Below are 15076 nucleotides of genomic sequence, written 5' to 3' on the forward strand. Positions count from 1 at the left end.
AAAGATGAAACCACATCCAATTAATCAAGCAAAAAACAAAGTAATGTTATCAACTTTGATAGTGCCTTTATCCAGAAAAATCCAAATGCTTGCATCAGGTCAAACTCACACATTAGGGCGCGACCCCTGCATGTTTCTAAGTGCTGGCACCACACTTGGTGAGTAGAAAAGCAATGAGTGTGAAATTATTCCAAAACACACCCAGGCTAAAGCCTTCTGGGGCTTTCCCTCTGCAGTCGGTGGCTCACTGTCGGGTTTTGTGAACCTTCATTTCTACTCATACATGCACCACCTGCAGTTCAATACCATTTTTATCACTTCCTGAGAGCCGGCTCACTTCCTTAAAAGAAAATCAACATTTCACGACAGTCTCTCCTTTACTGACATACTACATTTTAGGAAGTCTCCAGGTTAGAGATATCTCGTTATTCTTGCTAATTTAACCACTACAGGCATATCCATTCATCTTGAGTCTTGTGTTGTATTTCCGAAGAATGCGATGCCACATTGGAAAGTCCCCCATTGCACCACATGGAGATGTAACAGAGGGACTGAAAGACTTTGGGCTGCATGGAAAATCTGATAATGTAACTCGTTCTGAGAGCTTGTTGTGCTTTTGCAGGTCCTTCTTTTCAGGAGGTTCCCAAGCATCATCTAAACAGCAGCTCGAAGAGACGCCCCCCATAAGATACTAATCAATATTTGCACCTTTTATCGCACAATAAAGTTTTGCTGATCATTTATGCAATCATTGTCACGTGTTGTTTGTCCGTCTGAATATGCTAAACACCACAAAATGCCCCACCCAAATCATTTATATATATATTTTTTACTTTTTTTTTTTTTTTTTTTTTTTTTTTTTTTGTGAAGGTATATATTTTTTACTTTACAGTTAGTACTTTTGGTAATAACTGCAATAAAATAAAAATCGTGATTGAATGATTCGCTAAATCTTGGATGCACGTATTAGTAAAACAGACAAGTAGGCAGTGCTGATGTGCAGCCTGGGTGCGCACAGAAGCCTCTGTGGTTATCTGGCTTCAGTGATAATTTCTAAAGTAAAGGTAGACCAGTTTCAGGAGTTAGTTACCTCACATCAGGGGCGGCAGCCAGCCAACACGGAGTCTCCGCTCTCACGTTACCACCGCAGTGTGGACGCGCTCTCTCTCTAAATGAAGATGTTTAGGATCCGATACGAAGACGGCTAGAGCTACGAACAGCTTAGACGGTAACTAAAAGTTAAATTTGATGTTGAGATGTGATATTTGGGTGACTTTCAGGATCGTTTCTCCTGTTTTTAAACTACTATTGACTATATACTGTCCTCTGCTGCACTTGAACCATGCGTGTGATTACACTGACACTGGTACATGCCTCACAATGTATACATTTTATAAGTTACGACCTTATTGGCTGTATGAAGTGAACATTTCTAATCAATAATGTTATTTTGATTCCTCCCACCTCTACAGTCGCTGCATCGAAAGCATAAGAGATCGCAGGCATTTTTTTTTTTTTTTTACTTCTCCTTTTTAAGGCGAAGCAGCTCCCGTGGCAATGGAAGAGACACTTAGGCTGCTGTAAAGTTGCTGATGACTCGTGGCAACAATGTTGCAGTTACGGTCGGTCTTCGTCGCCGTTGCCGTGCTGGCCGTGCAGCTTTGCATTGGTAAGCTTAGATAAATGTGTGGATTCAGTTTTCTAACATATCTCTTATTTTCTCTTTATATATGTTGGTGATAAAAGTTCGATATCAGCAACACGATCAGTGGGTTTGTTTGGTGTGTTTTTTAAAGAAGTCTTAAAGGTAGTGATCTAGAATCTTTCCCATTGTCCGTCGTTTGTGAACCTTGTGGTTATGTGATAGTTTATATATGATAACTAATGTGATAACTGATATCCCGAAGAATATGCCTAGAAGAAGAACGTGTGGACAGTGTTTTTGTGTGCAAATGTGAAGATTGACATTTGAAATTATAGTTAAATCAGATTTTCACATAATCCAGATTAGCAGTTAATGTTTGGCTGTTTCTGCAGGTTCCTATGAGCCAAATTTGGCCTTGACTAAAGACATTGACTCAGACTGGCTCATCTTACATGAGCCAAGTGTCAGGCATAGCCCTGATTAACCCCAAATGTATCTGCCATCCGGGATATAACTTTTTTCACACACACACACACACACACACACACACACACACACACACACACACACACACACACACACACACACACACACACACACACATATATATATATATATATATGATCATGTTATTACAGTCTGTAAGCTGTTCTTTCTGTTTTAGGTGACAAATCCTGCGTCATCAGGTCGAGTACTGACTCTGTAGTGCAGCTAGGCTCCAGTTTTGAGGTGTTCTGCATCTTTAACCTGATGTGTACGGGTTCCATGTACAGTGGCCAAGGTCCCACAAAGCAGAAACACAAAGCACTGAATTCTACAACCATACATTTTAAGGTGGTGAACATAACAGAGAACAGAACATACAGCTGTCACTGTGAGAACCGTAAAGATCTGGACCCCTGTGGACTTGACATCTCAGCTGGATGTGAGTATTCAGTGAGCATGAAAGTCCCCTCTACTGAGACTTTTAGCCCAGGTTCATGGATTTTAGGCTCTCTATTTCTAATTAGAAAAAGCCAACAGATTGATGTTGAATAGACTGAAAAGTCCTGAGCGATGCTCTGCAGGGCAGGACTTGTCTTTCAGCTTGAGAACTTTTTATTTTAGGGTATGTTTAGCACTTCTAAGTTACAAAAGCTGTCAAAGGGTCATTTGGTTCTGCTTTTTTGTCTTTACATAATGTACACTCTGGTTGCATGTTAAGGAGTGAGCACAGCTAAGTGTCAAAGTTAGCTATGATAAGTTTCTTATTTAGTCTATATAGGATTTGCTAACTCAAGTGTGAAAATAAACTATTTTTGGTTGTTGTTGCTGTTTCTGACACATGCAGCTTGACATAAAAAGACAAATTACTACTTTTAGTATTGTTTATGCTTTAGCTCTCCGCTCAGTACTCAGTTGAGTATTTTCTCTGTCTTCTTTGATCTCCAGACCTACCAGATCACCCTAAAAACATTTCATGCATCTACAAAATCGTAAAGAATGAAAGTGGAGTTGTGGTCTGCATTTGGAACAGAGGACGGGACACTAATCTTCGAAACAGTTCAGCGCTTTGGTGAGTCACCACCATACTGCTATAAAAACAAATATTCTGCTTGTCAGTTTTGCCTTCAAAACACATCGATAACAGTTTTTTCTGTCAACTGAAACTTTCAGGGTGAAGGGGGTCTCTGGAAGTCACTCGGATGGATCAACGTCATACAAAGTCTCCGATAAGGGAACCGAGTTGCTGTCGGTGAATTTCACTGTCTCCAGATCAGTCGAGCTCATCTCAGTGTGGGTTCAAACTGAAAACCCACTGGGTTCTGCAAACTCGTCCATCATTAACTACACACTCAGTAAAATTGGTAAGACTCATATAAGTTACCATCAACTGGAGACCAATGACTCCAGAGATGAAACTTGTGGAAAAAAAAAAGAAAAAAAAGCAAGAAAAGATTTTCAGGTTGACTGAAGGGTATGACAACGTAATGATGCTGTGGGTAGAATTTCACGCCAACTCTGCAGTGGAAACTGTTCTATACTTCAATCTTGAAGTTTATGGTTACTGATGATCACCCATGCTCTTTTCCAAATCCTGCCAATAATAATCCAGAGGAATCCCAGAAAGATGATTCTGCTCACACCGATGTTACGTTTTTAGCTCGGGAAACGTTTCGTCACTCATTCAACGGATGAGGGATGAAACACCTTTCCCACTGAAAACGCAACATCCAGATGGATTTCCTTACACGCTGGATGGAGCATGCATCAAGACAATACATATATGGCAAATATTAGGAACCTGTTTTGTTTTAGTGCTGTACAAAATGTTTGTTTTTGTCATTTATGTGACCACTTTGCGTTGATCCGAACAGTGATGCCGTCGACTCCCGTTCTGGGCAAGCCAGAGTGCTACTCCCGGAAGTGCATCATGAAAGTGGAGCAGCCTGTGAGGACTCAGCACTTGGAGATCCAGTACAGGGCAGAAAAGCAGACATGGACAACTTATCAGGACTCAGTAAGACATTTTAACTCTTCAGAGTTTGAGAATTTAGGGACTTTCAGTGAGAAAAGTAGAAGTCAGAGATATCACATGAACCTTTGAAGATATACAGTTAGACCAAATAGGTCTGTTACTGATTCAGATCGAGAGGCATATATGAGTAGCAGGACTGATATGAGTATAAGTGAATTGACAATGATGCTCAAGTCGTAAAAACAAGCTGGAATTTGTCCTTTTATCTTCTCTCAGGTGTTCTTACAATGGGTTAATTCGCGGATCACTTCCACATGCAAAACTCGTATCTATATGGCAATCTGAGGTTATATAACTGAAAAATATGTATTTATTATTAACTTACAGGTTGTGCAGATGAATTCCTCCCACTGGTCCATCTCTTCTCTGGAGCCCTACAGGTTGTACCATTTCAGAGCCAGATCTAAATTCAGCACCGGCCTGTGGAGTGAGTGGAGCACAAACATTTACGCATGGACTCAAGAGGAATGTAAGTACTCATGTGTTAACCTGCAGCTCCGGAAGGCTGTTTTAAGGTCTGCCTTTGCGTATTATGAAGCACTTCCTGACACTACACATTCTGTCTAGAGACAGATAATAAGGTACAGATACAGTATATCTGTGGCGCTTTATCTGTGCAGACCATCAGATAATACAATTGTGCTTCCTCTCAAACACATTAATTGCAGTTTGTCTTTCTTCCTCATTTTTCTGGACAGCAACGTGCTCTCTGGACCTCTGAAGAAGGCTATTTTGACTCCACACATTAAATGACCACAGATGATTATTATCATGACATCAAAGGCACAATGAAAATCAGCTTAGAGAGAAACATGACCCAATATGTTGTCTTTTCTTGTGAAAGTGGATCATTTCATAGGTGTTTTCATTTTTGCACTAGGCAGTGCTGTGATATCCTTTTTTGTGGTTGGTATCTGTATTTGAAAATATAAACACTCTGAATAGAAACAACTGAAACTGGCATTTAAAAAGTTGCAAGCGGCCAACCCTGAAATCTCATTTTACAACAGCACTTGAACTCATCAACAGGGAACCATTGTGACCATGTGACTGCTGTGTGTTCTCATTAATACTTAAATTTTCCTTCTTTTGAGAAATTACTGGAAGTGAAAGAAAGTAATAACTGGCAGTGCACTTTGGAATAGGGTTGACGCTAGCATACATGCGTCTTCTAGGAGGCAATGTACAAAGCACTCCCTCTAACCTCATTTACATTTATTTTACCACATCTTCCTACATTTGTACACAAATGACAGGGTGAAGTGACCTTTTCTTCCTCACTGGGTTACAACATCTCATGTACGGTCACACACTGCTGCCAGAGTTACTGTAGAGGAAACCACCCTCCCCTGTGTAAGACTTTAGCAAGTTTGGTTTAGACAGAACTTTCCAAAAGCATCACAGAGTTTGTGAATAAAGCCTCATAGAATTAATTTTAATAATGAATAACCACAGTTTGCACCAACAGACCTTTTAACCACACTGTTTGTGCATTATTTTCTTTTTTTAATTAGATAAGGACTTTGATTCAAATAACACGGGGTTTCTTGGAATTGCTACTCATTACTGTCAGAGTTAAGATGGAAAGTTTAACAGAGCTGCACAATGGATGTCTGTCACTTTTTAAAATATTTCAAAGCATTTCATCACTGATAAGGAACCATCACACCGTTGATGCAGATGCGCTCATTTACTGAAATGAAAACCCACCCAGTTCACTAGCTTCTCTTGCATGAATTGAGTTAATATGTCCTGGTGACTTACTGCAGTTTGTTTTGTTTTTTTTAGCCCCTGCCAAAGAGCTGGATGTGTGGCTTGCATCTGATTTTAAACACATGAAAGTTTACTGGAAGGTAAGTCTTATTAGAAAACTTATACAGTTTTCACTGTTTATTATCCTTAACATGTTTGCTGCAGAGCTGAATTACATGAAATTGCACTGCACTTGACACACAGCACATAGCGCTGCTGTGTGTGCTTGAGTCTGAGGGTTTGAGGTCTACATGTATTCCCCTCTCCCCGTTCTGTGTGTCTGTGTGGGCATGTGACATTGTAACCATAGTAACACTTTCTGATCTTTGTGCTTTACTACTACTACTTTATTCTGCAGACTAAATGTCAACAACTGACCACCTCTGAGGTGTGACATTCACACTCACACAATCACCACTCTGGACCACACACACACACACACACACACACACACACACACACACACACACACACACACACACACACACACACACACACACACACACACCTCGAAACTTTCAATGTCACATAAAGACACTGAGAGACAAGTGAAACCTGTCAGCAGATACCACAGTTTCAGTTTACAAGAAAGAGAGGAGCTGAACAGAAATGATGTGTCTTACATACTCATCTTGCTGTGATGTTGATTTTGAGCGGCATCTAAATCCCAGGCTTGTGTAATCATTTCCTTTGTCTGGTCTGCATCCTCCAGTCATCAAAAAAACTGATGTGATGCTTTTTTATTTCTTTGATTTCAGGAGATGAACGTTTCCGTCTCTAGAGGGAAGATCCTAGGATATGAACTCAGCATTTCTAGCTTTAGTGTCATCACCAACGTCAGTGCCAATGAAAGGAGTTGTCTAGTTGAACTTTGTGCCAGCTGTGATGTGACAGTGAGGGCTCGCAACTCCAAAGGGCTGTCCCCTCCTGCCAGAGTAACAACCCGTCGTACTGAAGGTAAAAAAACAAAGACATTTGACATATGATTCAGTATCTCTTTTTCCATCGTCTGTTCTGCAACCAGAGCTTCTGTGCTGAAACACTGATATGTCTTTGTTTGTAGTTATCTGGTTCACCAAAAACATATTTGGAATATGCTCTTCAAGGACAGATCTGGTCTAAAATTAGACCAAATTCGACTACAGCAAAATCCCCCCTGCAGTTTGAGTGAATGGCACTGATGGTCTCGTTACAGTGCATTCAGGCCACAGTGTCCTCACCTCGCCACTGAAAAAGCTGCTCACGAACAGCTGGAGGAATGCAATAAAGAGTCTGTCATGTTGACCTAGCATTCAAACTCTCCAGATCCCAATCTTACTGAGCACCCATGCAACAAGTCCGGCCCAAGCAGTAACCCTAGAGTGTCCAGGTGCCTGTGGCTGTAAAGCATTTTTATTCCTCATCCCTTGTCTCACACAATAAAACAAAGTCCCAAATTTTCATTGCCTTTAGTTTTCAAAACTCAGCATGGACACAGAGACTTCTCTAAAGTCTGGCTTTAACTTAGCGGCTCTTTAAGATAGTAAAGAAAAGGTGTGATTTGGTGGGTGGGACCACAAGGAAATTAAATCCAGCTACACCAAAGACAACTTGTGACTTGGGGGAAGGGCGTAGAAGGTGACTCTCACTCCATTAGTTCCTTTTTCCCAGGAATTAATTTTCAGTTTCGCATAGGGAAGATATGACACAGTGTATGTTAATGTCACCCTATAGATTAGATATATGACAATTTTAGTGTTCCTGCGTGCATGTTTTCTGGGTCAGATCTGTGTTGATGGCATGCTCGATCTGCTCGTATCAGGCCAGGTGGTTGTAATGTTGTGCATTATCAGCGTACACCAACATGTTGAGGCCCTCCACAAAACAGGGGCAGTTATTTATGTAATAATTCAGGTTGCAGTTTACCTTACACGTCTATTTGTTGCAAAAAATAAAACAATTCCTAACTGCCCTCGTGAAAAACTTTTCCCAGATGGTAATTCTGCCTTGTTTCTTTGTCAGGAGAATTATAAAAATCCACAGTCTGGTTCCCTTTCTTTTAATTTTAAGTCTTCTCATTAAAATGTTACAAATGTATTAGTAACACTGATCTATGCATTTGTGAATTACGTGACTACATGATTGCCTTGTTTTCGCTTCAGCCAAATCCCCTAACAACTTACAAGTAACAGCCAACAACTCCAATATCACCATCTCCTGGACAAAACCTGAAACTGCACCACCACCGACCACATATGTAGTGGAGTGGTACCCAGATGGCAACAAGTTGGAGGAGCTCAGATGGGTCAGGCTGGGCGAGAACAAAAACCACGCTGTCATTTCAGGTAGGAAGTGAAAAATGAAGCAGGAGAAAAGCAAAGCCTCTAATGAGTGATCTGTCACTTTTTTAAAACACACATTTTGCACATTTCTTTTTTCTCTTAAAGTGCTTCTGTCCTCCTTTCTGCAGATGTCCAGCCATATGAGTGCTATGACGGAGCGGTGTATGTGCTCTATAATGAGAGTTCCATTAGTTGGAAATTTAAAGGTGTTGCCACTTTGGAGTCAGGTAAGACATACAAAACAGTCAATATTCCTTATTAAATATTAAATATTTTGTTAATGGTCATCATATTAAGCAGTGTTTTGGGTTGTGCTTGTGGTTTGCAGCTCCAGAAGCCGCCCCACGTGTCCAAGAGAAGGTTGAGGGAAGAAACAACGTGAACATTACCTGGAGTGAGCTTGACAGGAGTCAGCGCAGGGGTTGCATTACCAAGTATACTATCTATTTGGAGACCATGGGGAACACTAAAATCTGTAAGGAAGAGTTAAACTGCAGTTGTTTTATTTTACTGACATTTTCAGAAAAGGCCAAGGTGAAGAAAATGAGAATGCTAAATCGAAGGGACCACATTAATATTTTATTCAAAAGCTTGTTATTTCAATATGGTTCCAGGCATTAAAGCATTTTTCTTGTGAAGCGATGTAACCAAATGAAACATAAGAGAACAGATGATTAAAAAAGCATACAGATCATACAGAGGATTCATCAGCCATTAGTTTGTGAAGTTCAGCATTTCTTCTGTTGCCAGCATGCCGTTTGGAAACCGGACACAATGAGTGAAGGGTGGGCCTCACAAAGAAACCACAGATTGCATGTGCATCTATAGAGTTGTGACTTATGAATCACAAGACAGCCACACCTTAAAGTGTAACATTTACCCAGTTTGTGCTACTTAAACGGGTCAGTGTAAGCATAGACAACCAGACCAACCTCACCCCGGCCGCCTCCTCCAGCTCTTCTGAAGAGGGATGCCAAGCTGTTCTCAAGCCAACTAAAATATATAATCTCTCCTGGGTCTACATCAGGGCCTCCTACAAGCTGGGAAGCCCCAAAACCTCACACCTGTGAGGCACCTTAGCCAGACTTCCAAACCACCCCAGCTGGATCGTTTCAGTGTGGAGGAAAAGCAACTTTATGCTGAGTCCCTCTCAAATGACCGAGCTCTTCTATATACAGTCAGTGACTGAAACATATTTAACAGAAACTATGCACACTGACAAAATGTTCTGCCTCTGCTGTATGTGTTTATACATTTTCAGACTCTACGCCAGCATCAGAGAGGACGTATATAATTAAAGACCTGCCTCCAGCAGAGTACAGACTGTGGATGAGTGCTTCAACAGCTGCAGGAGATGGTCCTGCAGGTCAAAAGATCAAGTTCTTCATTGCACGTAAGCAGCCTCTTTTTTACACTTAGTTTCTTTCAGGGAGGAGTTCAATCCCACTCTTGGGTTTGTAGAGTAAATCTGAAACTGCACTAGTGACACGGTAAAATAGGAGGTCTGCATGCCATGCAAGCTATTTCCAATGCAATCATTTTGCTAAGCTAAGCTAAGCTACCTGGTTGTTGAGTGTTGCCTTGAATTTAACAGGTCTGTAAGAAGTTCATGTCAATTATCACATCTGTAGTACTGTGTTAATATTAAATAAATAAAAAATAAAATATTAAATAACTTATTATCACTAAATTTATTATATACAAGTAATTGTAAAGTTTCACATTAAAGCTTTGTTTTAAGTGAAACTGTTTAAAAACACACTATTATACTAGTATATACTATACTATACTATACTCAGACTGTTTGCTTTTTGGTTTTCAATCCAAGTGATCTTCGTTAAAATAGTCCCTGATACTGATGTATAATTTTTTTTTAAATGTACATATACAGTAATGAGGAAAATAAATTAGTCACAGCCTTCTATGCAGTCCTGTGAGAAAATAAGTCCAAACAATGACTTAGTGTCTCATAACTATTATAAGCAGCAGTAAACCTATTTTCTGTATGACTCTTCTTTTTAAAGTTGCTTCAGTTCATTGAAACTTGGCATTTATTTATACTTAGCTTTCTTGAAGTACTTCCACCCCATCAGTTGGGTGGAGAACTGGACTGTGGGCCTTTGAAATACCTAATGCTTTTACTTTTCAGCCATTCTGTTGTAGATTTGCTGTCCTGTTGCAAGAACCTGCAAAGAGTTAAGCGTCCTAGACGCGCTGTAACAGAGGAAATAAAGGTGTATTCCGTGATCTTACATCTTTTTATTTTGTTGCCACTGTTGCAGATGACACCCAAGCGTTCCTCCTACCGGTGTGTATTATCAGCTCCGTGGCTGTGGTGATTCTTGTGTGTTTGTACCAGAACTCAACCGTAAAGCAAAGGTACATGTGCAACATAAACTCTATAACGCAGTTACACCTTATTATTTTGTTGCTATAAAAAGTTTTCTCCTTCTCCCTCAGGTCTTGGGAGCTTTTTCAGTGTTTCATGCTAGATGTTGTGCCAGATCCTGCAAACAGCAAGTGGGCCAAAGAGTATACCCAAGACAAGGTAAACGTATAAAAGTTAAGAAGAATTCAGGTTGGACTGTATCTCTTATTGTTCGTCATTTGAGCTCGTGTCTCTGTTCCAAACAGGGCAACATGAACCTGCCGCTCCCACCATGCAGCTCCAGTGAACCCAGGGAGGAAGAAAAGCTCATCCTGGTGAATGTGGAGGAGCTACCCAAGCAGAACAGTGAATCTAGAAAACCAATCTTGCGTATGTCTCCTTCAACCAGGCTGAGCTCTGAGACTGAGCCGGAGTCAGTCATTCCAACCACGTACATTAAGAGTTTGTCCCACGACTCAGACAGCTCCGATCACACGCACACGTCTCTGGACACAACTGTTGATTATATTTCATCACACGAGCCTGGAAATTTGGACGAGGAAGATGATGAGGAGAAATGTGGAGAGTTTCTGGACATGCCTTTCATCTCCAATCACAACATCTTCATAGAGCCGCTGGTGTTTGGAGGGAAGCTGACTCTGGATGCAGTGAAAATTGACTGCAGTGACTTCTTTCAAAACGCTTAGTAAAACTGAAAGCAAATGAAACCTGCTTTTAGAGGACGAATGCTGATAAGCCAACAGCCCAGAAACAAAGAACTGCATGAACTACCTCCATGCTCACTGAAATCAGAGAACTTTTGCTTAAGTCTGAGCTTCAGTTATGCAGTAACAATTTTAAACCTAAAGGGTATTCTTTTCATGTCATGCATTACAATTGTTTTCTCTTCAAAACGGCAATGGACACACTAATCGCTTGACTACAATTAACAGGACAGGCTTGCAAGAGATGTTGTCATTTCTGATCTGGCTGAAGAAATTTCCAAAGGCCCAATCAGACGTTTCATAGAAGGAGAAGCAGAGAGATAACTTGGTTCCTGATGCAAAAATAGATTTCAGACATAATCTGCTTTTCTGTTTGTGCTTTTCCTGCTATGACATGTAGACATGTCCTCTCCTTTGTAAAAGATCATCCCAAATGCATACTCTGTTATAGCCTTGACTATCCCGTGCATATGCATTTATCCTACCTCAGTCTTAGCTCATCTACAAAAGGAGGAGGTTAAACTGGACCATTTGGAACTAACTGCAACTTTTTAACTTGAGACAAATTCAACAGCCCAGCAGTGTTGAGAGACAATAGCTAATATTAGCCTGACAACACAAAGCCAGTAAAAACATGCTGATGTTTATAGAATATGATTACTACACTCAACAAACACTTCATTAGAATATCTGTATATCTACTTGTTTGTGCAGTTATGGAAACAGCCAGTCAACTTGGTACAGCATACACTCCTGCAGATAAACATTCAGGAGTTTCAGAATGAGGGAAAGTATGATCTTTGAGACCAAACACGATTCTCTGTTTCAGGTTTTCAGTTTACTCTAATACCAAAAAATCGTGGGAAAAGCTTTATCTTATCTCTGCACTGAGCAGAAAACCATCTTAGACATGTCGGATTTCTGCATCAGGAATCAATTCTGTTAGCTGAAAACAGAAATCTGAAACTGCAGCCAGCACAGGCTCACCAACACTGGTAAACACCGTGTGCCCTGACGATTATTCACATCTGCTGAGGCAACAGTTGTAGGATTCATGTTCCCAGCTTGCTTTGAGTCAAACACCTGACAACAGTTGCGCAGTGACTTTGGACCCTGCAATCATCTCAGGACTTTATGGTGTGCATCTCTTTCTGGTCACAATTTTCTACTTTTAATGCTAAATTCAGCATGTCACAAAGCAGAAGTTACCTTTAATTGTTTAATTAACGTGATAAATTTAGTGGCCTCCCCAGTCCCCAGATCAACATCCAGTAGAACACTACTAGCTCATTAAGAAAAGGCAAGTAATAGCAAGAATATGTATCTGATTAATATAAAAATTATGTGATGCATTTCTATCAAACATGGCAGAAACAAAAAAGGGATACTTGTAACATCCACATTTATCAGTTCTATCTTAATTTAAATGACAATTACCACTGAACACAAAGTAAAGCTGAATCAGATACATTTTGCAAAGATGTAAAAGTGACAGATGCCATCAGAAATAAAGTCTTTAAAGCCGCAAACATGAACTTCATGAGAGGGTGAAAGAAAATCAAAACGAATATATTTGGATGTGGATATATTTCATATATTCATTTATATTTTCTGTTGTTCCAGGGCTGGCATAGCAAAGAAAAAAAAAAAGAGTAAAATTTGATGAATGTACAGTGCTATTCTTTTATGTTTTTCAAAACAATCTTGTGTTTTGAGTGACCTCTTTGATGATTTTGCACCCTTTGACTATGACTGTCTTTATATGGGAATCGGCGTAGCTCATAAATATATACTTAATTTACTTCGATGTCAATACCAATAAATGAGTTCATCATTCAGACTTTGTATGGGTTTTTTTTTCCTGGATGTCATATGGTCCACTGACTCCAAAGATTATAATTGTGGTGCCAGAGTCGTACAAAGTAAACCTAGTTTAGTAACAAGAACACCCAGAGAGCACTTCTCTGATGTTTAATCATATATTTATCACAGTATGATGACATCATCTGTTCTCTCATCATTTGTGCTGACGTCAGCATTGTTAATATCAAAATCTAGTTTAGTATATTAATCTTTTTATGTCATTAGGAAGTCATACAATGTTAGATTGAAAAAAATGTTTCAAAGAATTCAAATAAAGACTAATTTAGTATATTCCTGGAAACTAAAAGCTTTTTCCTAATTCATGTGACCCTAAACGTTGATCTAGGACCTTGAAGCATTACATACAGAAATGGTGTATTTTACTATCTTTACCCATATGATGGGAGCAATATTTGGCTTCTAAAAGCTATAAAGGTTGAATAATGAAGGTCAAGGTCAAATGAAGCGTACAAGGTTGAAATCTCTGCTCAGATTCAGTCAAATCAATCTGTCAAAATAAAAAGAAGCCACGAGTTTCTCATGGTAAATAAAGTAATCAGTAATCATTGAGTCAGTAATCTAGTCTCATGATGCACTGAGGGGTTTTTTCTTCCGTCAGGTGATGTTCTTTATACACTTCTCTGCATTTAATCACTGCTTATTATTCATCTCTGACTCTTTTCCATAGTGTGTCTTGGTCCTGTTTTCGTCCAGACCCCAAGCCGTCACAGCAGTTGGCTGCCCTTTCCTGAGCCTAGTTCTGTTTGGTTCCTTTTAAAACAGTTTTTCTTTCTCACTGTCACCAACGTGCTTGCTTATAAGGTGAGTTATATGAGTGTTGGGGTTTTCCGTGTTCTTTACTGCTATATGAAGGAAACTGAATTGAATCTCATCTTAAACCAAGCACTTTGCAACCTGTTCTAATGGAGCCTACCTCTTATTTTGTATACATTTTTCCTGTTGTTTATTCTTGCTGTCTTACTATTTATATTTTAAACCTGCACAGCTGGTGTTGAGCACTCACAATTTTGTTGTACATGGACAATGACAGTAAAGGGCCTTTCTATTCTATTGTAGAGTATGCCTTCCACTTACTAAATGCAAAAGAACCCACATAAGCAGTAACTGAAGCTGCTGGCAGAATCTCTAAAGGGAGGAGTGTTTTTATTTTTTTATATATATATATATATATATATATATATATATATATATATATATATATATATATATATATATTTTTTTTAATTTATTTATTTATTTAGATTTAAAGCAGTCTAATTTTGAGCCTCTGAAAAAAGGGCCTATTATTTATTAAAACAGTTAATGAAATACTTTTGTTAAATTCCTCAAATTAAAGCTGAAAGTCTGCTCATCATTAACAAATATCATTAACAAATATCTGAGTATTGCACTTGCAGCAAAAACACAAAAGCTGTCTTTCCCCAACAAACTGCATTCTTTAAAAGCAGTAGCAACAATTTCCCTTCAGGGACAAGTAAAGTATCTCTCTACAAACTCATTTCAAACATGGTCAGGGTTTTAAAAATGTTTCTCTATGTAATAGTAACTCCAGAGCCAAAAATACAGGATGCAATCTGATCTACATGTTTGGTTTCAAACTATAAGGACTTCTGGCTTCATCTCAGCAAATTAGCATCAAATGATTATCCCAGACACCACGCTGGGTCTGTGCACAGGCAGCCAATTTGTTCACATCTTTTGTTTGCAAAAGCCAACCTTCAGGACAAAACTGGCCTAAAGGAGTGAAGAAATCAGGTTGTTTCAGAAAACTGAGGGGCTACACTAAGGTCCAGCGCAAGTCAAATGACTAGAGTAATAATGCAACACTAGCCTAGTAGGGCAAGGTGAAAAAACAGCTAGATA

The 15076-nt window shown here is 39.4% G+C and overlaps 1 protein-coding gene across 1 annotated transcript; it reads left to right on the plus strand.

Moving 5' to 3' along the window:
• The first annotated feature begins 1106 nt into the window (after positions 1-1106).
• On the plus strand, positions 1107-14298 carry il12rb2 (interleukin 12 receptor, beta 2a). The gene is made up of 16 exons (XM_080877704.1): positions 1107-1228; positions 1473-1669; positions 2310-2570; positions 3077-3200; positions 3302-3492; positions 4003-4145; positions 4491-4632; positions 5952-6016; positions 6674-6872; positions 8057-8239; positions 8365-8463; positions 8565-8711; positions 9498-9629; positions 10519-10615; positions 10697-10784; positions 10871-14298. Exons 2-16 carry the CDS (start codon positions 1609-1611, stop codon positions 11309-11311), a joined length of 2373 nt encoding a protein of 790 aa, XP_080733830.1. The 5' UTR covers positions 1107-1228; positions 1473-1608; the 3' UTR covers positions 11312-14298.
• Positions 14299-15076: the final 778 nt, after the last annotated feature.

Source organism: Rhamphochromis sp. 'chilingali', assembly GCF_963969265.1.
Source record: "Rhamphochromis sp. 'chilingali' genome assembly, chromosome: 3".
NCBI lineage: Eukaryota > Metazoa > Chordata > Actinopteri > Cichliformes > Cichlidae > Rhamphochromis > Rhamphochromis sp. 'chilingali'.

Coding starts and splice junctions, on each gene's coding strand:
- il12rb2 (XM_080877704.1), top strand. CDS start 1,609: ATGTTGCAGTTACGGTCGGTCTTCGTCGCCGTTGCCGTGCTGGCCGTG. Junction 3,493..4,002: donor CTACACACTCAGTAAAATTG/GTAAGACTCATA, acceptor TGATCCGAACAG/TGATGCCGTCGACTCCCGTT. Junction 4,146..4,490: donor GGACAACTTATCAGGACTCA/GTAAGACATTTT, acceptor ATTAACTTACAG/GTTGTGCAGATGAATTCCTC.